At 45.2% G+C, this 26932-nt stretch overlaps 1 protein-coding gene across 1 annotated transcript; it reads right to left on the bottom strand.

Moving 5' to 3' along the window:
• Nucleotides 1-6: 6 nt before the first annotated feature.
• On the bottom strand, nt 7-5568 carry LOC119294549 (5-methyltetrahydropteroyltriglutamate--homocysteine methyltransferase 1-like). Its single transcript, XM_037572752.1, has 14 exons — nt 5458-5568; nt 3846-4199; nt 3659-3746; nt 3074-3201; nt 2799-2990; nt 2499-2701; nt 1989-2152; nt 1796-1876; nt 1545-1711; nt 1301-1406; nt 870-1120; nt 694-766; nt 477-605; nt 7-386 (listed from the first exon to the last, which is right to left on the bottom strand). Exons 2-14 carry the CDS (start codon nt 4193-4195, stop codon nt 18-20), a joined length of 2301 nt encoding a protein of 766 aa, XP_037428649.1. The 5' UTR covers nt 4196-4199; nt 5458-5568; the 3' UTR covers nt 7-17.
• Nucleotides 5569-26932: the final 21364 nt, after the last annotated feature.

Here is a 26932-nt window from a genome sequence, read left to right as displayed (position 1 = left end):
TAGTAGCATCAGGCTCTTCACTTTGTGCTGGCGAGCTGGGTGCGGATGAGCTTGGCCGCGGCGACCATGTTGGTCAGGGCGGGCTTCACCTCCGTGTACTTGCGGGTCTTGAGGCCGCAGTCGGGGTTCACCCACAGGATGTTGGTGTCGAGCACCGCGAGCATCTTGTTGACGCGGTCAGCAATCTCCTCCGTGGAGGGGATCCTGGGGGAGTGGATGTCGTAGACGCCAGGGCCGATGCCGGCTCCGTAGGTCACGCCCTCGCGGAAGACCGACAGGAGCTTCTCGTCGGAGCGGGAGTTCTCGATGGTGATGACGTCGGCGTCCATGTTGATGATGGAGTGGATGATATCGTTGAAGTTGGAGTAGCACATGTGGGTGTGGATCTGCCCAGGAAAAAACATGTCTCATAAGGGATGGATGATGATGGCAACAAAGATTTTCTGAATACCTTCATGGCATTCCAAGTAGATTACCTGAGTGGTGTCTTGCACACCGCAGTTGGTGATTCTGAATGAGTGGACAGCCCAGTCCAAGTAGAAAGCATGCTCCGACTTGCGCAGCGGCAGACCCTCCCTTAGAGCAGCCTCGTCGATCTGGATCACCTGCAGATGACCGAAGCGTATTTGTTACACATGCCACATGGACACAGTAATGATATGGTGAAATGACAAAAGAAAACTTAGTACAAACCTGAATACCACCAGCTTCGAGATCCTCAACCTCCTTTTTAATGGCAAGGGCAATCTGGTAGCATGTCTCAAACCTGTAGACCAAGAAGTGGTGTACCGATTAGTAGCAGTTAAAACACCTCCACTTGAAGGCCGTCAAATCAAAATAGATGTAAGAAGCTAGGAGGCGGTATCAACCTTGGCTGGTCGTTCCTGACAAAAGACCAGTTGAGGATTGTGACAGGACCAGTCAGCATTCCCTTCATTGGGCGAGGGGTCATGTCCTGAGCCATCTTGGACCAGAAGACTGTCATGGGGTTGGGGCGGCTGACATCACCATAGATGATCGGTGGCTTCACACAACGTGATCCATAGGATTGCACCCATCCATTGGCAGTAAATGCAAAACCAGATAATTGCTCGCCAAAGTACTCAACCATGTCATTTCTCTGAAACGTACATAAAAATAGTCAAAAAATGTGCATACACTAAGTTACCGGAGAACAAACACAATATGCTTAAGCAAATTCCTATTTCAATGATCCACAGAAAGATATAGCTTCATTTCAAAACGTCCAAACATGTTGCAAATGAGTCTGCAACAAACAATATTAATTAGCATTGCTCACCTCAGGCTCTCCGTGGACGAGCACATCGATGTCAAGCTCCTCTTGGATCTTGACAACCTTGCTAATTTCTTCCTTGATAGCACTGACATACTCCTCCTCAGAGATCCTGCAGTGACACAAATATTCAATAAAAATGCAGGAAATATTATAAGAAAAGTCTACTCAGAGATCCTGCGGTGACACAAATTTTCAAAAAAAAAATCGCAGGAAATATCACAAGAAAAGTCCATCTAGAGGGACTCACTTCTTCGCCTTGTACTCACGGCGGACCCTCCTGAGGTCCATTGTCTGAGGGAATGAACCAATTGTTGTAGTTGGGAGGATAGGAAGGTTGAGCTTCTTCTGCTGAGCGTCCAGTCTAGCAGAAACAGGGGTAGCACGGCGGTGGTCAGAGCCCTTCAAAGCAGCCGCCTGTAAGAAATGAACTTCCTGTTAATAATTGGCATGTGCGAACTCTTAATGTGCGTGTATATGACCGAACTTCAGTGAACTTACAGCCTTCTGAACCTCCTCGTTGTTCACTCTGGGTGAGGACCTCCTTGAGGCCTGAGCAGCGGCATTGGCAGCAAAGTAGGCCTGTATTTGACAAAATTCAACATTACATGTCAGTAAAGTTAGTTAGGAGTTGCAATTGAAGTGGTGCAAACAAGCACCAGGCTATAGTGAGAGAGAGAAAAGAATAGCATACCTCATCCTTTTGACCAGCCAAAGCCTTGCCAAGTGCATTCACCTCAACCACCTTTTGGGCAGCAAATGCGAGCCATGACTTGATCTCACTGTCAAGCTTAGTCTCGTTCACAAGATCAACAGCAGTGTGCATCAGTGAGCAGGAGGTGGACACCACAAGCTTGTCTGCGAGAAAGTATTCACAACTGTTTAATACAGAAAGCAATGACAATGGATAGCAAATACCACCTCTGAGTCACACTGTAGGTCGTTTTAGAATATGTGCTAATGGAGCATTTTAAGGTTTGATCACAACTATCAGTATAGAGCAAATACCAACATCTGCGACACATTAATACAGTACTAGATTATCATGAAACATATGTTCATAATCAATACTTGGTTTTATCTGAAGCAACATTTTTCATAGGAACTGATGGTCAAAGTTTCACCTAAAGAACTGCCAATGTTGAAAACGTCCTAAATTGTGACCTGGAGATAGTAAATAATAAATATATTGTTTACTGCTTACCCTTGCCAACAACAGCCTCAAGAGACTGAAGAGTGCTGAGAGATGCAGCAAGATCATCAGCCCAGATGTTCCTTCCATCTACAACACCAGCAAATAAGTACTTCCCAGATGGGATACCAGCGCTCTTCATAAGCTCAAGCGTCTTGGTTCCACGAACAAGATCAAAACCATAGGCAGTCACGCCACTCAATGATGTGAGGGTCCTGTGGTTACAAGAGAATTAGTGTTTTGCTGTTTTAATAGAGCACCTTGAAATACATAAAACGGCGAGTAGAATGGATTAGCACTAGAGAAACGTACTTGTAAGATTCAGCAGGAACATCAGCAAAGTATGTCTCAATAAGCACATTCAATCCAGAGAGTGCCGACTCGAGTGCAGCATATGCTGAAGAGAACGCGGCCAATTCGTGAGCAGCAAGGTCCTTAACAAGGGTGGGCTCATCAAACTGAATCCATGAAGCACCAGCTGCCTTCAGCTCAGTCACAACCTCCCTGCAATTTATATAACATATGACATTATCAACTGAAGATTCAAGTTAAAACAAAAGGAGTTGGTTGCGTCAGCCGATGCTTACTTGTAGATGGGAAGAATGCTATCAAGAAGTGAAAGAAGAGAGAATGATTTCTCCACACCCTTCGCTGCCTTGGAGAGCAGCAAGTATGAGACTGGTCCAACAAGCACTGGAACAGTGTCAACACCGAGCTGCATGGAAGAACATGTAAGCATGCAGGCATCATTTTGTGAAGACAAATAGCATGGCAAATGAATTTCTATATTCAGGTCCTTGAAATGAATTTCTATATTCAGTTAGGTATGCAAATGGTAATGCATTATTCTGTGGACGACAGAAAAAACATGCTTGTTCCAGAACTATAAATTTCAACTTCAGGTATAGGTTACAAAATCAACAAGTCAGCGTTTTGCAGTATGGGATTGCTAAGATATGGGGTCTCATCCAGATGTGGCTAAAGGCTCTACTTTAACCAAAGAACATGTAACTAGCAAAGCAAGACATAAAAACTAGCACTGTGGGATCAGATTTAGATAGCTAGCACAAAATAGTAGTACAGGTCAGAAGATATTTTTTACTACCAAATTATGTGCAAGGAAACTACTATGAAAAGGAGGCTGAGACAATGCTGTGGGTGAAGGAACATACCGCCTTTGCCTCCTTGTATTCAGAGACAGCCTTGTGTGAAGCATATGAGAACTTGGTTGCTGGACTCAATTCAGGTACAATGAAGTGGCTGCAAAAGAGTAAGAAATCCAGTAAGCAAAACTGCATGACCAATGCCCTGAAAAGATTACACCTCTGATCAGCATTCAAGGGACGCAGATTGACTTACTAGTTGGTGTCAAACCACTTGGTCATCTCCATAGCAGGGACAGTGGCATTGCCCCTGGCCATTGAGAAGTAGGTGCTGTGACCAATCTCCCCGCCAGTCCAAGAGTAGCGGTCCGGGACGGCACCAAGCATGGCTGTTGTGTCAAGCACCTGGTCATAGTATGAGAAGGTGTTGCTGGGAATGTACTTAATCCCAGCCTCTGACATCTGCTTCCAGATGCTGGCCCTGAGGTCGGCGGCAACCTTCTCCAAATCCTCAGCGCTGCTCTTCCCATCCCAGAAAGACTCCAAGGCAAACTTGAGCTCCCTCTTGGGGCCCATGCGAGGGTATCCAACAATGTGGGACGCCATCTTTCTACGCCATCAAAAAATTAAAATCAATTAATTTGCAGGAACATTGGTTGGTAAGGAACTTTCCAAAATACTTTGCACATATAGGAAAATACATATATCAACCTAACAGACAAGGGATCCAAAATAAAAAACAATTAATGCGCATACAGGAAACTATAAGTATATCTGTAAGCTAACAGCCAATGGACCCAAAAATTATAAAAACATATTTCTCCAAACGAACTCAGTACTCCGTTCTTCTATGTTCTTTGCATGCACATAGTTTTTTTAGTTACTGCCGCATGAGCTCCTCTGCTAAGAATTAAGAGGCTTAAGAAATACCTTTGGCTAAGCCAGGATGTTTCTGTATACTGGGAATGTTTAGCCGTGCCATGAAGGCAGGCTACACGCACTAAAGGCCTCCATTTAGGATCCAACCAACTCCCATGGTGTGGGTACAGGGCAGCTAAAATCGGCCCGAAAGAAAGCAGGGTCCCTCTCAGGCATGAAGGCATCATCATACTACTACAAACAACATAACATTCAGGGGAACGGATAGCGGCTGGGATCAAAATGTCTGAGGACGAGTAGGACATGCAGAGTTTAAGTTGACCACAGGATTTTAAATGTGAAATAAAATAGTAACAACGCTGATCAGAAAATGTCCTGGTACTACGGATATGCATGATTGGACAGAACTAGTTTACCCTACTGTTTATAGTCAAAAAAAATATTAACCGACGGGTTAGAACTACGAGGAAACAAACTGATCATCTGAAATGATGATAACAATTAGCACGCAAAACCAGCACTCGCTCCCTGACAGTGGTTCTACAGATACATCACACAGCCAGTGCAACCCCAGATCGTAACTAAAAAATGCTAGGCGGCACAGCAGATCTGATGCCAGGAACCTAACCACCGCATCGACCTCGGATCCACCGAGGGCGCGACCGAGAGGCTCGGATCTGACCCCGAGCAGCCACCGCCATGCAGCGGGGGGATCCGGATGGCGGGGCTGCCGCGCCCAACCAAAATTCAGTTAACCCCAGGAAACCAAATGCCCGATACCGCTGGCGGGGCGGGGAGGCATCGGCGTCGGCGCTTAGACTACGGACACGGGGCGTCGTCGCGGCGACGCGCGCGACCGGCGTCGGCGCCTAGGCTACGGCGCAGCGCGGCGCGGCGGCAGGCTGACTGCGCGGGGGATTTCGCGGCCGCGCGCGCGCGCATTGGGTCGGACACGGCGGGAGGGGAGGGGAGGGGGAGCGGCGGCTTACCCTTGGAGGAGTCGCGGAGCGGCGCCGGAGATGAGGAGGGAGACGGTGGGGAGAGGGGGGGATGGAGGATGGCGGTGGGCACGGGGGTTTATTTATAATGTGTAAGCAAACGGGAAGGGCGGGGGGTAGGTGCGCGCGTACGTTGGGATCTGGTGAGGTGAGATCCATCCCAACTAATCTCTGTTAGCAGCACTAACATGCTGTTGTTGTTGAGTGATTCAAAGTTGCTGCTACCCAAGACACCATCCACGGATCCATCAAAACTTCTAATTAAATTTATTTTATTTTGCTTCTTCTAGGGATGCGTATATTTGTTGCGGGTCGGTTTTATGGGCCGCACGATATGTCGATCCGACGGCTCCTGGTCGTCTTCGGCCTCTACCTTGTTTCTCATTTTCATATTCGACCATCCATCGTGCCATCGCCGCCCCCCTCCGCCGTGCTGCTCCGCCCCGACCACCCTTCTAAACCCGAACACAATCTCTGCCGTCGGCGACCCCTTACCCGATTTTGGCTGACGATTGCGTTCCATTTCAATTATTATTCACTTGTTTTTCTTGTCATTCTGGCGAGACCGGATGAGACAGGGAATTATTTCTCATTTCCAGACGGACTCCGAGCCAAGGTTGGGACGATTCTTTATATATTTTTTTTTGTTGGTTCCTTCTTTATTATTTATTCAAGGTTTTTCTCTTCCACTCGTTTCATTAGCTTTAGGAAAAATCAAAGCTGCCGAAATGCTCACTTCTAAAAGGCTTAAATGCTATGATCAAGGCAATGAACATTTTGCACTCGGAAACTAACAAAAAAGGAATTCAAATCATAGTTCAATACAAACTTTTTCTCTTTTAAGAAGGTTTAAACTTCTAATTAATTTCATTTTATCTATGGACACCTATTTGCCGTCGTTCAATTTTCTGGACCACGCGATATTCAGATCCGAAGGCTCTTGGTTGTCTTCAACCTCTAGCTTGTTTCTCATTTTCATCTTCGACACGCATGTCTTCGCCGCCACCCTCCATCATGGTGCTCCGCACCTACCACATGTCTAAACCCTAGCACGCACGCACACCTTACCCCTATGAGCACCTCCCATAGACTGAGTCGGCATATCATCTTGAGATTAACAAAGTCACCACAGACGCCTTCGTAATCGACGGAACGTCTCCTCCCACTGAACGCACATCACCGAAAAGTCTGGAATAAATCCAGAAAAGTGCGAGCATCAATGTCAAGTCTGGGACTTGAACTCTGATGGGTTAGGAATACCGATGTCCTCTCATAACTTTCGGTACATATTGCCTTGTTTGACACTAGCTTACACTTTCATAAAAAAAACTTCAAACAATACAACTCAACTATTCAAAGTTTTCCCTAAAACAAGGGGAAAGAGCTAGGACTCAACCGACGGATCTTTCGTCGCCCGTCGACCGCGTCCCCAGAGTGACGTGTGTCCCCATGGGCCCCACCACCGTACGTTATTTCCCTGTGAGTGTTCTCGTCCAGTCATTTTGTTCTTCTTCTCCGTTCATTTTTTTCATGAATTGCATCAACGACGCATGTTCGCAGCTACGTGCCACCACCGGACACCATAGTTGCAAACCATCACAGCCACCACATTGCGAGCTCCACCGAAAAACCACCCTTTGCAGCAACCACCCGTGCTGCAAACTAGGCGAGGCGCGACCGCCTCAGAGCACGCCTCCCAATCTCAGAAACAAAGGTCATGTCGCAATGAGTCGCGACTGCTTTCAAAGTGCAGTTGCAACAAGGATATGCCGGCTTGAATCTTGCCATCCATTGAAAGGTGACATCAAGTGGTGATCAAGTGGTGATCGTCATCAAGATTGTCGTGTGCAAGTTCAAGTGGAGCATCACGAAGAGATCAAGTGCTTGAACCTTGCCATCCATTGTGGTGTCAATGGACTTGTGAAGATGTGCCGAAGAGTGGCTCACCCATAGTGGACTATGGGGGAGCAATCATCTAGTCTTCATCGAGCCAACGAAATCAAGAAAGGTGGTCCAACTTGAGGGAGTCAAGATCGTCGTCATCTAGCTCAAGTGGACCATGTGCAAGGCAAAGGTTTGCCCTTGATAGGTTTTCTATTTTAACGGTCTCGTGGTGGTAGTTGGGAGACCGGGTTATAGGATTGTTTGTCGTACTATCAAGGGGGGCTCTCAAGTTGGTAGCTTGATCGTATCGTTAGTAGAGAGCTCAAACCATTGCCTCCTAGCATCATGTTCTTGGTTCTTGTTTGGTTCTCTTTGTGAGTCTTAGAGCTTATGGTCATCTTGATGACAAGCTTGAGTTCATCGAAAACGGAGTTCGCATGCGTCTTCTATGATGTTTTCGGTGTTGGAGGTTTTACCGGTCTTATCCGAGGAAGGGTTCTCACCACTTTCTCATGGGCCGTTTCTCATTTTATTCTTATTGATATTTCTATCAAGATTGTGTTAGCCCATGTCGTTAGCTTTCCAACAACTTGGTTTAGTTGAATTCAGAGTCTGTTTGCAAAAGTTGTGGCTGTTTTGGTAAAGGCTGGAGCGGTACTACCGCGACTAGAGCGGATGTAAATTTTTACTACCACTCCAGAGCGGTACTACCGCGGCTCCTGAGCGGTAGTACCGCTCCAGAGCTGTACTACCGCAGCTCCTGAGCGGTAGTACCGCTGCAGACCAAAATCTTGTGTTTTGCTCAGTGGAGGTAGGCACGGAAGTATTTTTTTAGTACCGCTCGCAAGCAGTAGTACCGCTACCATTTGCGGTAGTACCATGAGGTCGAGCGGTAGTACCGTGAGGACGAGCGGTAGTACCGCTCCGGCAGTTCTACTGGCCTTTTGCCTCCTCGCTGTTGTTTTTCAAAGGGGTCCTACCGCCCTAGCGGTAGTACCGCTCCTTGGAGCGGTACTTGTTGGGGATCGTTGCAGAAAATAAAAGTTTTCTACGCATCACCAAGATCAATCTATGGAGTAACTAGCAACGAGAGAGAGAGGAGTGCATCTTCATACCCTTGAAGACCGCGATACGGAAGTGTTACAAGAATGCGGATGAGGGAGTCGTACTCGAAGCGATTCAGGTCGCGGTGGATTCCGATCTTAGCGCCGAACAACGGCACCTCCGCGTTCAACACACGTGCAACCCGATGACGTCTCCCGTGCCTTGATCCAGTAAGGAGGAGGGATATGTTGAGGAAGAGGGGCTCCAACAACAGCACGACGGTGTGGTGGTGGTGGAGAGGCAGTACTCCTGTAGGGCTTCGCCAAGCTCTTGCGGAGGAGGAGAGGTGTTGGGGAGCGGAGGGGCTGCGCCTTAGGTGTGGTGCTGCAGCCCTCTCCTCGCCCCTCTATCTATAGGACAAGGGGAAGGGGGCCGCCCCCCTCTAGATGAGATCTAGAGGGGGGGCGGCGGCCAAGGGGAGGGGGCTTGCCCCCCAAGCAAGGGGGGCGCCCCCTTTAGGCCCCCCCCCAACCTAGGCACATGGGCCCAACGGGGGGATGCGCCCAGCCCTCCAAGGGCTGGTTCCCTTCCCACTATGGCCCATGAGGCCCTCCGAGAGAGGTGGCCCCTCTCGGTGGACCCCCGGAACCCCTTTGATGGCCCCGGTACAATACTGGTATGCCCCCAAACTTTTCCGGAGACCGTATATAAATCTTCACCTTCGGACCATTCCGGAACTCCTCGTGACGTCCGGGATCTCATCCGGGACTCCGAACAACATTCGGTAATCACATACAATTCTTCCTAATAACCCTAGCGTCATCGAACCTTAACTATGTAGACCCTACGGGTTCGGGAATCACGCAGACATGACCGAGACAGCTCTCCGGCCAATAACCAACAGCGGGATCTGGATACCCATGTTGGCTCCCACATGTTCCACGATGATCTCATTGGATGAACCACGATGTCGAGGATTCAAGTGATCCCGTAAACAATTCCCTTTATCAATCGGTACGTTACTTGCCCGAGATTCAATCGTCGATATCCCAATACCTCGTTCAATCTCATTACCGGCAAGTCACTTTACTCGTTACATAATGCATGATCCCGTGACTAACCACTTAGTCACATTGAGCTCATTATGATGATGCATTACCGAGTGGGCCCAGAGATACCTCTCCGTCATACGGAGTGACAAATCTCAGTCTCGATTCGTGCCAACCCAAGAGACACTTTCGGAGATACCTGTAGTGCACCTTTATAGTCACCCAGTTATGTTGTGACGTTTGGTACACCCAAAGCACTCCTACGGTATTCGGGAGTTACACAATCTCATGGTCTAAGGAACTGATACTTGACATTTAGAAAAGCTTTAGCAAACGAACTACACGATCTTGTGTTGTGCTTAGGATTGGGTCTTGTCCATCACATCATTCTCCTAATGATGTGATCCCATTATCAATGACATCCAATGTCCATAGTCAGGAAACCATGACCATCTGTTGATCAACGAGCTAGTCAACTAGAGGCTCACTAGAGACATGTTATGGTCTATGTATTCACACATGTATCACGGGTTCCGGTTAATACAATTATAGCATGAATAATAGACAATTATCATGAACAAGGAAATATAATAATAATCATTTTATTATTGCCTCTAGGGCATATTTCCAACAGTCTCCCACTTGCACTAGAGTCAATAATCTAGTTACACTATGATGAATCGAACACCCATAGAGTTCTGGTGTTGATCATGTTTTGCTCGCGGAAGAGGTTTAGTCAACGGATCTGCGACATTCAGATCCGTATGCACTTTTCAAATATCTATGTCTCCATCTTGAACATTTTCACGAATGGAGTCGAAGCGACGCTTGATGTGCCTGGTCTTCTTGTGAAACCTCCCAATCTTAGAAACAAAGGTCATGGTCGCAATGGGTCGCGACCGCTTCAGAGTGCAGTTGCAACAAGGCTTGTGCCGCAACGTGGGACGGTGAGTAGCGGCAGATCTAGGGATGGGTGGGGAAGGGCATGGCCCCCACAAACAATCTTCTTAACTTTTTTTTGCTAATGCGTTCATATGATCGTTCAATATTTTATTAACCATCTGTAATGCGTTTTGACAACAACAACAACCACCCATGTTGCCCCTACGTACATTGGTCAAATTCTAGATCCGCCGCTAACCGTGAGCATCGTGGATCAGACAGTTTGCGGCGGGCCATTTTTTTTTCCGAAAGATCAGTCGCCCGACCGACGTGTGGCACGCCTAGAAAAGCTATTGAAAGTTACAACAAGTACGAACTGTTTTTTTTTCGAAGCTGAGTTTTACATACTGTTCCGTCGCTGAAGCATTTGTACTCGAGCGGCGGTGAGCAGAGTTAAAGTCTGAGTGTGAGTGAAATCGTCCGTGCAACAATTCTAAAAAAGAATGCATCCAGGCAGGAGTGCGGAAGGGTGGTGAGGTGTGGTGTGGTGGTGTAGTTTCATGGTGATGGAATCCTCGTGTGTGTGTGTGGAGTCCTGATTGGTGGACAAGGACATTCCAAATGCCAACAGAGGTGTGCCTGCCCCCAGCCAGCCAGGTGGGGCCGCTCCTTCCTTGTGCGCCTCTTCTCTCTCTCTCTCAAAAAAAAAAAAAACTCCGTGTGTGCCTCGTTCTCACCAACCATGAGGATGACAGCGGCGTTGAGCTATCTATACTTTTCGTCCGGTTTGGTGGCTTGGTTTGGTTTCCATCACGCTCGAAAACACACACACGCACTGCATGTGATGCATCAGCAAAAGAGTCTCCTCGTTCAACATGAATCTTTTCTAGTAGTACTCCCTTCGTCCGGAAATACTTGTCGGTGGAATGGATGTATGTAGACATACTTTAGTTCTAGATACATTCATTTTTATGCATTTCTTCGACAAGTATTTCCGGACAGAGGGAGTACTATGCAAAATGCATCGGAAGAGATAGGTTGGTTGGTGCCCCCACCTGCAGGCTATGGTGGGACCCTCCCAGGAAAGGTTGGCATGGTAGGTGCTCCTACCTCCGGCTCGGGGGGTTGGTGGAGGAGACACGCGCGCCCACACACCCACACTCGTGGGTCGTGGCTGCCGTCTGCAGCAGTGTCACATTCACGGCGGCAGTAGTCCCGTGCTTGCAAAGATCACTAGTAGGAGTACCATTCGTACCGTTTGGAACGCAGGAATTTCACTGACCGAGCGTACACGGTTGACTGGTGGTGTTAAGCCTTCCATCGTTTCTACCAGTACGGAATTGCTTCATACAGGGATTTTCACAGGAATTTTCACTGTAATTTTTTCGGTTCGTCGATCTCCGGGTTCGCGGCCATGTGAATTCTTGCTCGCTCGCTCGTTCGTCCATGGATCGGGATGACATGGCAACCGCACGATCAGCACAAGCATCACCGAGACAGCGACGGCGTTTCTGTTAATGCTAAGGAAACGAGTGACCAGCTCCTGCTCCCAGTCCCATCTCACCCTTTTTTTTCACAAAGAAAGAAAGAAAGAAAGAAGAAATAGTACTTCATCGGCAGCTGGAACCGTATTTGGTGGAAGAATCTTTGGAATCTTTTTCTCCTCGCTCACCAATCACCCTTGCAACGCAAGTCAATGGCGTGGGGAGCTCGGAGTCTCAACACAGGTCCCTGTCCAACACGATATGAGCTCGGAGTCTCGGGCGCCGGAAAAAAAAACGTGTAGCAAATTTCTAAGTTCGGCTAAAACACGCAAAATTTCGGTAAATTTTGGCTTATATTCGCTGATTTAAGTCGAGTAGTCGCCATTACATGTAGAAACTAATCAAAAAAAAAAACTTGCTAAAGGCCAAGAAGTCGCCGTCATCGCCGCCATCGTCGGCCTTCTCCTCCTTGACTCGGGTGCCCCTGCTGGACCCCTCCCCGGCTGGTGGCAGCGGCGGCGGCGCGTCGTTGTCGTCGTCGTCGCTGTCGTCGATGATGACGACTCCTCCTTCGTCGCGGCCTCGGCGGCGCTGCGCAAAGCGCCGCAGGGCGGCGCACTGGCGTTCCCTCACCATCTTCAGGGAGTCCTGGCGTGCCTATGATATCTACCACACAACCTTCTTCTTGTAGATGTTGTTGGGCCTACAAGTGCACAGGTTTGTAGGACAATAGCAAATTTCCCTCAAGTGGATGACCTAAGGTTTATGAATTCGTAGGAGGCGTAGGATGAAGATGGTCTCTCTCAAACAACCCTGCAACCAAATAACAAAGAGTCTCTTGTGTCTCCAACACACCCAATATAATGGTAATTTGTATAGGTGCACTAGTTCAACGAAGAGATGGTGATACAAGTGCAATATGGATAGTAGATAAAGGTATTTGTAATCTGAAATTATAAAAACAGCAAGGTAACTAATGATAAAAGTGAGCGTAAACGGTACTGCAATGATAGGAAACAAGGCCTAGGGTTCATACTTTCACTACTGCAAGTTCTCTCAACAATAATAACATAGATAGATCATATAACAATCCCTCAACATGCAACAAAGAGTCACTCCAAAGCCACTAATAGCGGAGAACAAACAAAGAGATTATGGTAGGTTACGAAACTACCTCAAAGTTATTCTTTCGGATCAATCTATTCAAGAGTTCATACTAGAATAACACCTTAAGACACAAATCAACCAAAACCCTAATGTCACCTAGATACTCCATTGTCACCAAGTATCTGTGGGCATGATTATACGATAAACATCACACAATCTCAGATTCATCTATTCAACCAACACAAAGTACTTCAAAGAGTGCCCCAAAGTTTCTACCGGAGAGTCAAGAACGTGTGCCAACCCCTATGCATAGGTTCATGGGCGGAACCCGCAAGTTGGTCACCAAAACATACATCAAGTGGCCCATGATATCCCATTGTCACCACAGATAAGCACAGCAAGACATACATCAAGTGTTCTCATAAAAGACTGAATCCGATAAGATAACTTCAAAGGGGAAACTCAATTCATCACAAGAGAGTAGAGGGGAAGAAACATCATAAGATCCAACTACAATAGCAAAGTTCGGGATACATCAAGATCGTGCCATAGAGGGAACACGAGAGAGAACACGAGAAAGAGAGATCAAACACATAGCTACTGGTACATACCCTCAGCCTCGAGGGTGAACTACTCCCTCCTCGTCATGGATAGCGTCGGGATGATGAAGATGGCCACCGGTGAGGGATCCCCCCTCCGGCAAGGTGCCGGAACACGCTCCCGAGAGGTTTTTGGTGGCTACAGAGGCTTGCGGCGGCGGAACTCCCGATCTATCTTGATATTCGATGCTTTTAGGGTACGTAGGATTATATAGGTGAAAGAAGTCGGTCGGGAGGTGCTCGAGGGGCCCACGAGACAGGGGGCGCCCAGTAGGGGGAGGGCGCCCTCCTATCTCGTGGCCTCCTCGAGGGTCTTCTTGACGTGAACTCCAAGTCTCCTGGGTGATATTCTTCCAAAAAATCACGTTGCCGAAGGTTTCATTCCGTTTGGACTCCGTTTGATATTCCATTTCTTCGAAATACCGAAACAGGCAATAAAACAGCAATATGGGTTGGGCCTCCGGTTAGTAGGTTAGTCCCAAAAGTAATATAAAACTGTATAATAAAGCCCGTAATCATTCAAAACAGATAATAAAATAGCATGAATGCTTCATAAATTATAGATACGTTGGAGATGTATCAAGCATCCCCAAGCTTAATTCCTAGTCCTCGAGTAGGTAAATGATAAAGAAAGAATTTATGAAGTGTGTGTTGGGGAACGTAGCAGAAATTCAAAATTTTCCTACGTGTCACCAAGATCTATCTATGGAGAAACTAGAAACGAGGGGAAGGTGAGTGCATCTACATACCCTTGTAGATCGCTAAGCGGAAGCGTTCAAGAGAACAGGGTTGAAGGAGTCGTACTCGTCGTGATCCAAATCACCGGTGATCCTAGTGCCGAACGGACGGCACCTCCGCGTTCAACACACGTACAGCCCAGTGACGTCTCCCATGCCTTGATCCAGCAAGGAGAGAGGGAGAGGTTGGGGAAGACTCCATCCAGCAGCAGCACGACGGTGTGGTGGTGATGGAGGAGCGTGGCAATCCTCCAGGGCTTCGCCAAGCACCGCGGGAGAGGAGGAGGACTTGGGAGAGGGGAGGGCTGCGCCAGGGGCAAGGGTGCAGCTCCCATGCGCCTCCCCACTATATATAGGGGTGGAGGGGGGTTATATCTTGCCCTCCAAGTCCATTGGGGTGTTGGCAAAGGTGGGAGGAAAGAAATCCCATCCTTTCCTTTCCCCACCGATTGTTATCCCCCCTTTTTAGGGATCTTGATCTTATCCCTTCGAGATATAATCTTATTCCTTCTAAGGGGGGATCTTGGTGCGCCTTGACCAGGGATGTGGGGCCTTGCCCCCACTACCCACGTTCATGTAGGTCCCCCCATGCAGGTGGGCCCCACTCCGGAACCTTCTAGAACCTTCCCGGTACAATACCAAAAAATCCCGAACATTTTCCGGTGGCCAAAATAGGACTTCCCATATATAAATCTTTACCTCCGGACCATTCCGGAACTCCTCGTGACGTCCGGGATCTCATCCGGGACTCCGAACAACATTCGGTAACCACGTATATCTATTCCCTATAACCCTAGCGTCATCGAACCTTAAGTGTGTAGACCATACGGGTTCGGGAACCATGCAGACATGACCGAGACGTTCTCCGGTCAATAACCAACAGCGGAATCTGGATACCCATGTTGGCTCCCACATGTTCCACGATGATCTCATCGGATGAACCACGATGTCAAGGACTCAATCAATCCCGTATACAATTCCCTTTGTCCACCGGTATTGTACTTGCCCGAGATTCGATCGTCGGTATACCGATACCTTGTTCAATCTCGTTACCGGCAAGTCTCTTTACTCGTTCCGTAACACATCATCCCGTGATCAACCCCTTGGTCACATTGTGCACATTATGATGATGTCCTACCGAGTGGGCCCAGAGATACCTCTCCGTTAACTGGAGTGACAAATCCCAGTCTCGATTCGTGCCAACCCAACAGACACTTTCGGAGATACCTGTAGTGCACCTTTATAGCCACCCAGTTACGTTGTGACGTTTGGTACACCCAAAGCATTCCTACGGTATCTGGGAGTTGCACAATCTCATGGTCTAAGGAAATGATACTTGACACTAGAAAAGCTTTAGCATACGAACTACGATCTTTGTGCTAGGCTTAGGATTGGGGTCTTGTCCATCACATCATTCTCCTAATGATGTGATCCCGTTATCAACGACATCCAATGTCCATGGTCAGGAATCCGTAACCATCTATTGATCAACGAGCTAGTCAACTAAAGGCTTACTAGGGACATGGTGTTGTCTATGTACCCACACATGTATCTGAGTTTCCTATCAATATAATTATAGCATGGATAATAAACGATTATCATGAACAAGGAAATATAATAATAACTAATTTATTATTGCCTCTAGGGCATATTTCCAATAGTCTCCCACTTGCACTAGAGTCAATAATCTAGTTCACATCATTATGTGATTAACACTGATAGGTCACATCACCATGTGACCAACATCCAAAGAGTTTACTAGTGTCACTAAACTAGTTCACATCACCATGTGATTAAGACTCAATGAGTTCTGGGGTTTGATCATGTTTTGCTTGTGAGAGAGGTTTTAGTCAACGGGTCTGTAACATTCAGATCCGTATGTACTTCGCAATTCTCTATGTCATATTGTAAATGTTGCTTCCACGCTCCACTTGGAGCTATTCCAAATGGTTGCTCCACCATACGTATCCGGTTTGCTACTCAGAGTCACTCGGATAGGTGTTAAAGCTTGCATCGACGTAACCCTTTACGCCGAACTCTTTATCACCTCCATAATCGAGAAACATTTCCTTATTCCTCTAAGGATAATTTTGATCGTTGTCCAATGATCCGTTCCTGGATCATTCTTGTACCCCTTGACTGACTCATGGCAAGGCACACTTTCGGTGCGGTACACAGCATAGCATACTATAGAGCCTACGTCTGAAGCATAGGGGACGGCCTTCGTCCTTTGTCTCTCTTCTTCCGTGGTCGAGCTTTAACTCTTAACTTCATACCTTACAACTCAGGCAAGAACTCCTTCTTTGACTGATCCATCTTGAACACCTTCAAGATCATGTCAAGGTATGTGCTCATTTTGAAAGTACCATTTAGCGTTTTTTGATCTATCCTCATAGATCTTGATGCTCAATGTTCAAGTAGCTTAATCCAGGTTCTCCAATGAAAAACACTTTTCAAATAACCCCATATGCTTTCCAGAAATTCTATATCATTTCTGATCAACAATATGTCAACAACATATACTCATCAGAAATTCTATAGCGCTCCCACTCACTTCTTTGGAAATACAAGTTTCTCATAAACTTTTGTATAAATCCAAAATCTTTGATCATCTCATCAAAGCATACATTCCAACTCCGAGATGCTTACTCCAGTCCTTAGAAGGATTGCTGGAGTTTTGCATATTTGTTAGCGTTCTTCAGGATTGTCAAAACCTTCTGGTTGTATCACATACAACCTTTCCTCAAGAAAACTGTCGAGGAAACAATGTTTTGACATTCTATCTGCAAGATTTCATAAATAATGCAGTAACTGCTAATCCATTTCCAACAGACTCTTAGCATCGCTACGAGTGAGAAAGCCTCACCGTAGTCAACTCCTTGAACTTGTCGGAAAACATCTTAACGACAAGTCGAGCTTTCTTAATGGTGATTCTTACCATCATTGTCTGTCTTCCTTTTAAAATCCATCTTTACCCAATGGCCTTACGACCATCAAGTATTTCTTCCAAAGTCATGGATCCTCTCTCGGATTTTATGGCCTTGAGCCATTCGTCGGAATTCGAGCCCACCATTGCTTCTCCATAGCTCGTAGGTTCATTGTTGTCTAGCAACATGACCTCTAAGACAGGATTGCGTACCACTCTGAAGTAGTACGCATCCTTGTCACCCTACGAGGTACGGTAGTGACTTGATCCGAAACTTCATGATCACTATCACAAGCTTCTACTTCAATTGGTGTAGGCGCCACAGGAACAACTTCCTGTGCCCTACTACACACTTGTTGAAGTGACGGTTCAATAACCTCATCAAGTCTCCACCATCCTCCAACTCAATTCTTTCGAGAGAAACTTTTTCCTCGAGAAAGGACCCGTTTCTAGAAATAATTACTTTTGCTTCCGGATCTGAGATAGGAGGTATACCCAACCATTTTGGGTATCCTATGAAGATGTATTTATCCGTTTTGGGTTCGACCTTATCACGATGAAACTTTTTTCACATAAGCGTCGCAACCCCAAACTTTTAAGAAACGACAACTTAGGTTTCTCCAAACCATAGTTCAAACGGTATCATCTCAACGGAATTACGTGGTGCCCTATTAAAGTGAGTGCGGTTGTCTCTAATGCCTAACCCATGAATGATAGTGGTAATTCGATAAGAGACATCATGGTACGCACCATATCCAATAGGATGCAACTATGATGTTCGGACACACCATCACACTATGGTGTTCCAGGCGGTATTTATTGTGAAACAATTTCCACAATGTCTTAATTGCGTGCCAAATCTCGTAACTCAGATACTCTTATCTATCATCATATCATAGAGATTTTATCCTCTTGTCACAATGATCTTCAACTTCACTCTGAAATTACTTGAACCATTCAATAATTCAGACTTGTGTTTCATCAAGTAAATATACTCAGTATCTACTTAAATCATCTGTGAAGTAAGAACATAACGATATTCACTGCATGCCTCAGCACTCATTGGACTGCACACATCAAAGTGTGTTACTTCCAACAAGTTGCTATCTTGTTCCATCTTACTGAAAACGAGGCTTTTCAGTCATCTTGCCTATGTGGTATGATTTGCATATCTCAAGTGATTCAAAATCAAGTGAGTCCAAACGATCCATCTGCATGGAGTTTCTTCATGCATATACACTAATAGACATGGTTTGCATGTCTCAAACTTTTCAAAACGAGTGAGTCCAAAGATCCATCAACATGGAGCTTCTTCATGCGTTTTACACCAATATGACTTACATGGCAGTGCCACAAGTAAGTGGTACTATCATTACTATCTTATATCTTTTGGCATGAGAATGTGTATCACTACGATCGAGATTCAATAAACCATTCCTTTTAGGTGCTAGACCATTGAAGGTATTATTCAAATAAACAGAGTAACCATTATTCTCCTTAAATGAATAACCGTATTGCGACAGACATAATCCAATCATGTCTATGCTCAACGCAAACACCAAATAACAATTATTTAGGTTTAACACCAATCTCGATGGTAGAGGGAGCGTGCGATGCTTGATCACATCAACCTTGGAAACACTTCCAACACATATCGTCAGCTCACCTTTAGCTAGTCTCGTTTATTCCGTAGCTTTTATTTCGAGTTACTAACACTTAGCAACCGAACCGGTATCTAATACCCTGGTGCTACTAGGAGTACTAGTAAAGTACACATTAATATAATGTATATCCAATATACTTCTATCGACCTTGCCAGCCTTCTTATCTACCAAGTATCTAGGGTAATTCTGCTCCAGTGGTTGTTCGCCTTATTACAGAAGCACTTAGTCTCGGGTTTGGGTTCAACCTTGGGTTTCTTCACTGGAGCAGCAACTAATTTGCCGTTTCATGAAGTGCCCCTTCTTGCCCTTGCCCTTCTTGAAACTAGTGGTTTCACTAACCATCAACAATTGATGCTCCTTCTTGATTTCTACTTTCGCGGTGTCAAACATCGTGAATATCTCAAGGATCATCATATCTATCCCTGATTTGTTATAGTTCATCACGAAGCTCTAGCAGCTTGGTGGCAATGACTTTGGAGAAACATCACTATCTCATCTGGAAGATCAACTCCCACTCGATTCAAGTGATTGTTGCACTCAGACAATCTGAGCACAAGCTCAACGATTGAGCTTTTCTCCCTTAGTTTGCAGGCTAAGAAAATCGTCGGAGGTCTCATACCTCTTGACGTGGGCACGAGCCTGAAATCCCAGTTTCAGCCCTCGAAACATCTCATATGTTCTGCGATGTTTTGAAAAACGTCTTTGGTGCCTCAACTCTAAACTGTTTAACTAAACTATCAGGTAGTTATCAAAATGTGTATGTCCGATGTTCACAACATCCACAGACAACGTTTGGGGTTCAGCACACTGAGCGGTGCATTAAGGACATAAGCTTTCTACTGTCCGCATAATCACTATTGTCAACTTTCAACTACATTTTCTCTAGGAACATATCTAAATAGTGGAACTTCAGCGCGAGCTTACGACATAATTTGCAAAGATCTTTTGACTATGTTCAGGATAATTAAGTTCATCTCACGGACTCCCACTCAGATAGACATCCCTCTAGTCATCTAAGTGATTACATGATCCGTATCAACTAGGCCGTGTCGGATCATCACGTGAGACGGACTAGTTATCATCGGTGAACATCTTCATGTTGATCGTATCCTCCATACGACTCATGCTCGACCTTTCGGTCTCTTGTGTTCCGAGGCCATGTCTGTACATGCTAGGCTCGTCAAGTTAACCTAAGTGTCTCGCGTGTGTAAATCTGGCTTACACCCGTTGTATGTGAACGTTAGAATCTATCACACCCGATCATCACGTGGTGCTTCGAAACGACGAACTTTCGCAACGGTGCACAGTTAGGGGGAACACTTTCTTGAAATTTCAATGAGGGATCATCTTATTTACTACCATCGTTCTAAGCAAATAAGATGCATAAACATGATAAACATCACATGCAATCAAAAAGTGACATGATATGGCCAATATCATTTTGCTCCTTTTGATCTCCATCTTCGGGGCTCCACGATCATCATCGTCACCGGCATGACACCATGATCTCCATCATCATGATCTCCATCATCGTGCCTCCATGATGTTGTCTCGCCAACTATTACTTCTACTACTATGGTTAACGGTTTAGCAATGAAGTAAAGTAATTACATGGCGTTATTCAGTGACACGCAGGTCATACAATAAATAAAGACAACTCCTATGGCTCCTGCCGGTTGTCATACTCATCGACATGCAAGTCGTGATTCCTATTACAAGAACATGATCAATCTCATACATCACATATCATTGATCACATTCTTTTTGGCCATATCACATCACATAGCATACCCTGCAAAAACAAGTTAGACGTCCTCTAATTGTTGTTTGCATGTTTTACGTGGCTGCTATGGGTTTCTAGCAAGAACGTTTCTTACCTACGCAAAAACCACAACGTGATATGTCAATTGCTATTTACCCTTCATAAGGACCCTTTTCATCGAATCCGATCCGACTAAAGTGGGAGAGACTGGCACCCGCTAGCCACCTTATGCAACAAGTGCATGTCAGTCGGTGGAACCTGTCTCACGTAAGTGTACGTGTAAGGTCGGTCCGGGCCGCTTCATCCCACAATACCGTTAAAACAAGATTGGACTAGTAACGATAAGCATATTGAACAAAATCAACACCCACAACTACTTTGTGTTCTACTCGTGCAAAGAATCTACGCAATAGACCTAGCTCATGATGCCACTGTTGGGGAACGTAGTAGAAATTCAAAATTTTCCTACGTGTCACCAAGATCTATCTATGGAGAAACTAGAAACGAGGGGAAGGTGGGTGCATCTACATACCCTTGTAGATCGCTAAGCGGAAGCGTTCAAGAGAATGGGGTTGAAGGAGTCGTACTCGTCGTGATCCAAATCACCGGAGATCCTAGTGCCGAACGGACGGCACCTCCGCGTTCAACACACGTACAGCCCGGTGACGTCTCCCATGCCTTGATCCAGCAAGGAGAGAGGGAGAGGTTGGGGAAGACTCCATCCAGCAGCAGCACGACGGTGTGGTGGTGATGGAGGAGCGTGGCAATCCTGCAGGGCTTCGCCAAGCACCACGGGAGAGGAGGAGGACTTGGGAGAGGGGGAGGGCTGCGCCAGGGGCAAGGGTGCAACTCCCATGTGCCTCCCCACTATATATAGGGGTGTAGGGGGATTATTTCTTGCCCTCCAAGTCCATTGGGGTGTTGGCAAAGGTGGGAGGAAAGAAATCCCATCCTTTCCTTTCCCCACCGATTGTTATCCCCCCTTTTTAGGGATCTTGATCTTATCCCTTCGAGATATAATCTTATTCCTTCTAAGGGGGGATCTTGGTGCGCCTTGACCAGGGGTGTGGGGCCTTGCCCCCACTACCCACGTTCATGTGGGTCCCCCCATGCAGGTGGGCCCCACTCCGGAACCTTCTAGAACCTTCCCGGTACAATACCGAAAAATCCCGAACATTTTCGGTGGCCAAAATAGGACTTCCCATATATAAATCTTTACCTCCGGACCATTCCGGAACTCCTCGTGACATCCGGGATCTCATCCGGGACTCCGAACAACATTCAGTAACCACGTATATCTATTCCCTATAACCCTAGCGTCATCGAACCTTAAGTGTGTAGACCATACGGGTTCGGGAACCATGCAGACATGACCGAGACGTTCTCCGGTCAATAACCAACAGCGGGATCTGGATACCCATGTTGGCTCCCACATGTTCCACGATGATCTCATCGAATGAACCACGATGTCAAGGACTCAATCAATCCCGTATACAATTCCCTTTGTCTAGCGGTATTGTACTTGCCCGAGATTCGATCGTCGGTATACCGATACCTTGTTCAATCTCGTTACCTACAAGTCTCTTTACTCGTTCCGTAACACATCATCCCGTGATCAACCCCTTGGTCACATTGTGCACATTATGATGATGTCCTACCGAGTGGGCCCAGAGATACCTCTCCGTTAACCGGAGTGACAAATCCCAGTCTCGATTCGTGCCAACCCAACACACACTTTCGGAGATACCTGTAGTGCACCTTTATAGCCACCCAGTTACGTCGTGACGTTTGGTACACCCAAAGCATTCCTACGGTATCCGGGAGTTGCACAATCTCATGGTCTAAGGAAATGATACTTGACATTAGAAAAGCTTTAGCATACGAACTACGATCTTTGTGCTAGGCTTAGGATTGGGGTCTTGTCCATCACATCATTCTCCTAATGATGCGATCCCGTTATCAACGACATCCAATGTCCATGGTCAGGAAACCGTAACCATTTATTGATCAACGAGCTAGTCAACTAGAGGCTTACTAGGGACATGGTGTTGTCTATGTACCCACACATGTATCTGAGTTTCCTATCAATACAATTATAGCATGGATAATAAACGATTATCATGAACAAGGAAATATAATAATAACTAATTTATTATTGCCTCTAGGGCATATTTCCAACAGTGTGAATGCTAGCAAGTGCACAAGTTTGATCAATGATAATTTCAATCACCTTTTCTAGCATGATAATATGTCATAACAGTAGTTCATCTCATAAAACTTTTCACGAACTAGTAACAAGCAATTCACATGTTATAGCATAGACCATAAACTTTCTTGAAAACTAGCAAACTTCATTCTTAGTCATCAAACAATTGCAATTCATCTTACTTTCAGGAAGAGTCTATGTCAGAGCTTTGGTTTAGCAAACTTCACATACTCAACTATCATATAGTTTTCTACAATTGCTAACACTCACGCAATACTTGTGGTTATGAAGTTTTAATCAGACACAGAGAAAGATTGGAGCTTATAATGTTGCCTCCAAACGTATTCACCTTTGGGTGATGTCAACAATAATAGTTCATGCTAACGTACATCCAATTGGATATATATATCGGGATCACCCCACACAAAGTGCTCGACAAAGGATAAAATGAAAAAGGGAAAGATGAAGATCACCTTGACTCTTACATAAAGTAAAAGACATAAAGTAAAAGATAGGCCTTCGTAGAGGGAAGCAGAGGTTGGCATGCGCTTTTAGGGTTGGATACACAAAATATTAATGTGAAAGAACGTCACTTTATATTGCCCCTTGTATATGGACCTTTATTATGCAGTCCCTCGCTTTTATTGCTTCCATAACAAGATCGTACAAGGCTTATTTTCTCCGCACTAATAAGTCATGCATATTTAGAGAGCAATTTTTATTGCTTGCACCAATGACAACTTACTTGAAGGATCTTACTCAATACATAGGTAGGTATGGTGGACTCTCATGGCAAAACTGGGTTTAAGGATATTTGGAAGCACAAGTAGTATCTCTACTTGGTGCTAGGAATTTTTGGCTAGCATGAGGGGGAAAGACAAGCTAAACATGTTTGAATGATCCATGACAATATACTTTAACTGAGATGCGAGAAAACATAACCCATTATGTTGTCTTCCTTGTCCAACATCAACTCTTTAGCATGTCATACATAATGAGTGCTCACAATAATAAAAGATGTCTATGATAATATATTTACATGTGAAATCTCTCTTCCTTTAATATCTTTCATGAATTGTTCAAATGACCAATACAATGCTTGCTAACCGTCAATAAATGTACAACCTCTACTTCTTAGATGTGAAGTCATTTCTACCCATGGGATAAGCAAATGAGACATATATAATTTCAGATTTATGACAATCAACTCATTCAACCATTTACTCAAAGTATATAAGTGAAGCACACGAGTAAATGAAAAACTACTCCAAAAAGATATAAGTGAAGATTAATGAGTAGCTAAATAATTATGTAACTATGTGAAGACTCTCTCTCATTAAAGAATTTCAGATCTTGGTATTGTATTCAAACAGCAAGCAAAACAAAATAAAATGACATTGCAAGGATAGCACAACTCATGTGAAGAAGCAAAAACTTAGGCTCAACCGATACTAACCAATGATTGTCGAAGAAGAAAGGTGGGATGCCTACCGGGGCATCCCCAAGCTTAGATGCTTGAGACTTCTGAAAATATTATCTTGAGGTGCCTTGGTCATCCCCAATCTTGAGCTTTTGTGTCTCCTTAATTCCTCTCATATCATGGTTTCTCTTTTTATCAAAAGCTTCATCCACACCAAACTCAACAAGAACTCGTGAGATAGGTTAGTATAAACCAACGCAAAACCTTATCATTTTCTACTGTAACAAATCACAAAAATTATATTCAACATTGCATACTAAATGTCTCTGCATATTTACACTCCTATCCTCAAATAGAATCATTAAACAAGCAAACATATGCAAACAATGCAACCATAACAGCAATCTGCCAAAACAGTATAGTCTGTAAAGAATGCAAGAGTATCATACTTCCCTAACTCCAAAAATTATGAGAGAAAATTCCCACTGTAATAAATTTATCAGAGAGCTTATTATGCAAAAAGATTCAACATTATACCATTCTCTGACTTTTCTAGGGAATTTTTGCAACATCGGTAAACTTTCTGTTTTCAAACAGCAACATGTATACTTGCAAAATAAGCATGACAAAGGATATCCTTGACATTTTTATTAAAACTATAGATGCAAAACATTATTCTAAATAAAAGCAAGCAAAAACTAACAAAAGAAAATGACACTCCAAGCAAAACACATATCATGTGGCGAATAAAAATATAGCTCCAAGTAAGTTACCGATGAACGAAGACGAAAGAGGAGATGCCATCCGGGGCATCCCCAAGCTTAGGCTCTTGGTTGTCCTTGAATATTACATTGGGGTGCATTGGGCATCCCCAAGCTCAGGCTCTTGCCACTCCTTATTCCATAGTCCATCGAATCTGTTACCCAAAACTTGAAAACTTCAACCACACAAAACTCAAAACAAAACTCGTAAGCTCCGTTAGTATAAGAAAATAAAACCATCACTTAGGTACTGTAATGAACTCATTCTAAATTCATATTGGTGTTAAATCTACTGTATTCCAACTTCTCTATGGTTCGTACGCTCTGATACTACTCATAGATTCATCAAAATAAGCAAACAACACAATGAAAAACAGAATCTATTAAAAACAGAACAGTATGTAGTAATCTGTATCAAACGTATACTTTTGAAACTCAAAAAGTTCTTAAATAAATTGCTAGACCTGAGAAATTTGTCTATTAATCATCTGCAAAAAGAATCAACCAAAAAGCAAACCTTCCGTCCTTTCTACCAGGACGGGACGGAATTGCTTCACGGGTTTTCACAGGATTTTTCACTAGGATTTTTCCGGTTCGTCGATCTCCGGGTTCGCCGCCATGTGAAAGGGAGCTTCCTTCTTGCTCGCTCGTTCGTTCGTTCATGGATCGGGATGACATGGCAACCGCACGATCAGCACAAGCATCAGCGAGACAGCGACGGCTTTCTGTTGATGTTAAGGAAACGAGTGGCCAGCTCCTGCTCCCATGGGTACCCCTCTTTCCACACACACACAAAAAAATAGTACTTCGTTGCAAGGATCGTGTGTTTGGTGGAAGAATCTTGGGAATCTTTCCTGCTCGCTCACCAATCACCCTTGCAACGCAAGTCAATGGCGTGGGGAGCTAAGAGTCCAACACGATACCAAGAAAAAGGGGAGCGCAAAACTTCCCAGCTCAGCTCACTTCACCACCAAACTACTTCATCCTCACCCCATGCATACTACCACTCCCTCCGATTAAAAAAAAAAGTGCCGCAGTTTTCAACTAGTTTTCAAACTAAAACTAGCTCAAAAGTGCAACACTTTTTTTTTGATTGGAGGGACCGGAGGGAGTTGCCCCTTGATCCAACAAGTGCAACGCCGACGAGAGAAAGCGGATCCAGGGGCAACTCCCTAACCAGGTGCCATTTCCGCCGCAAGCAGGCTGGGTGTCGGTATCAGAGGAGAAGGGGTGGATGTATGAGGCGGAGGAGGAGGAGAATGATCACCGTTGTTATGCATCGTCGGCCCCGCAGGAGCAACTTGCCCTCGATGAGCACCTGGATTGAAATTCTAAAACACACTTTATTGTGTGGGATATCCAACACGACTACATGTTGATCCGGCGTGAGGAGGAGGGACCTCGCTCATGCACCTCATATTGGCGATAACATGTTTTAGTTAAAATTAGTTTAAATTTATATTGAACTTGTTCAAATTCATCCTTTTGGTTGTAATATATAAAACTTCATTTAGATTTTCACTTCCATTTCGTTCATGTTTGAGCGCGGTCCGTTTCAAATAGCCCGGATTTGTGGCGCCCAGCCTGCTATCCACGGACATGTCCGCTGATATTTGTTGCCGTGCATTTGGTGATCCGTGTTGGAGTTGCCCTAACATGCCCCTTTCCAACACACACACACACACACAAAAAAAACAGGTCCATTCCCAAGATGAAGAAAAACCCCAACTACTGGAGCACTTCACCAGCAAACTGTACTACTACTACTCATGCAGCCATGCTGTACTACATTACATCATCATAAGTTCATAGCTACCACATGTTGGAGTTGACAACTTGACCAAACCCCAGCAAGAGCCAACGAAAAACAAGCTTGAGGAAGCTCCATGTCCGATTAGGTTAAATAAACAAAAAGAGGGATCTCTAGATTAATAAGAAAGA

The sequence above is a fragment of the Triticum dicoccoides genome, chromosome 4B (assembly GCF_002162155.2).
Source record: "Triticum dicoccoides isolate Atlit2015 ecotype Zavitan chromosome 4B, WEW_v2.0, whole genome shotgun sequence".
Classification (NCBI taxonomy): Eukaryota; Viridiplantae; Streptophyta; class Magnoliopsida; order Poales; family Poaceae; genus Triticum; species Triticum dicoccoides.
This window is presented reverse-complemented; position numbering and strand designations above follow the sequence as displayed.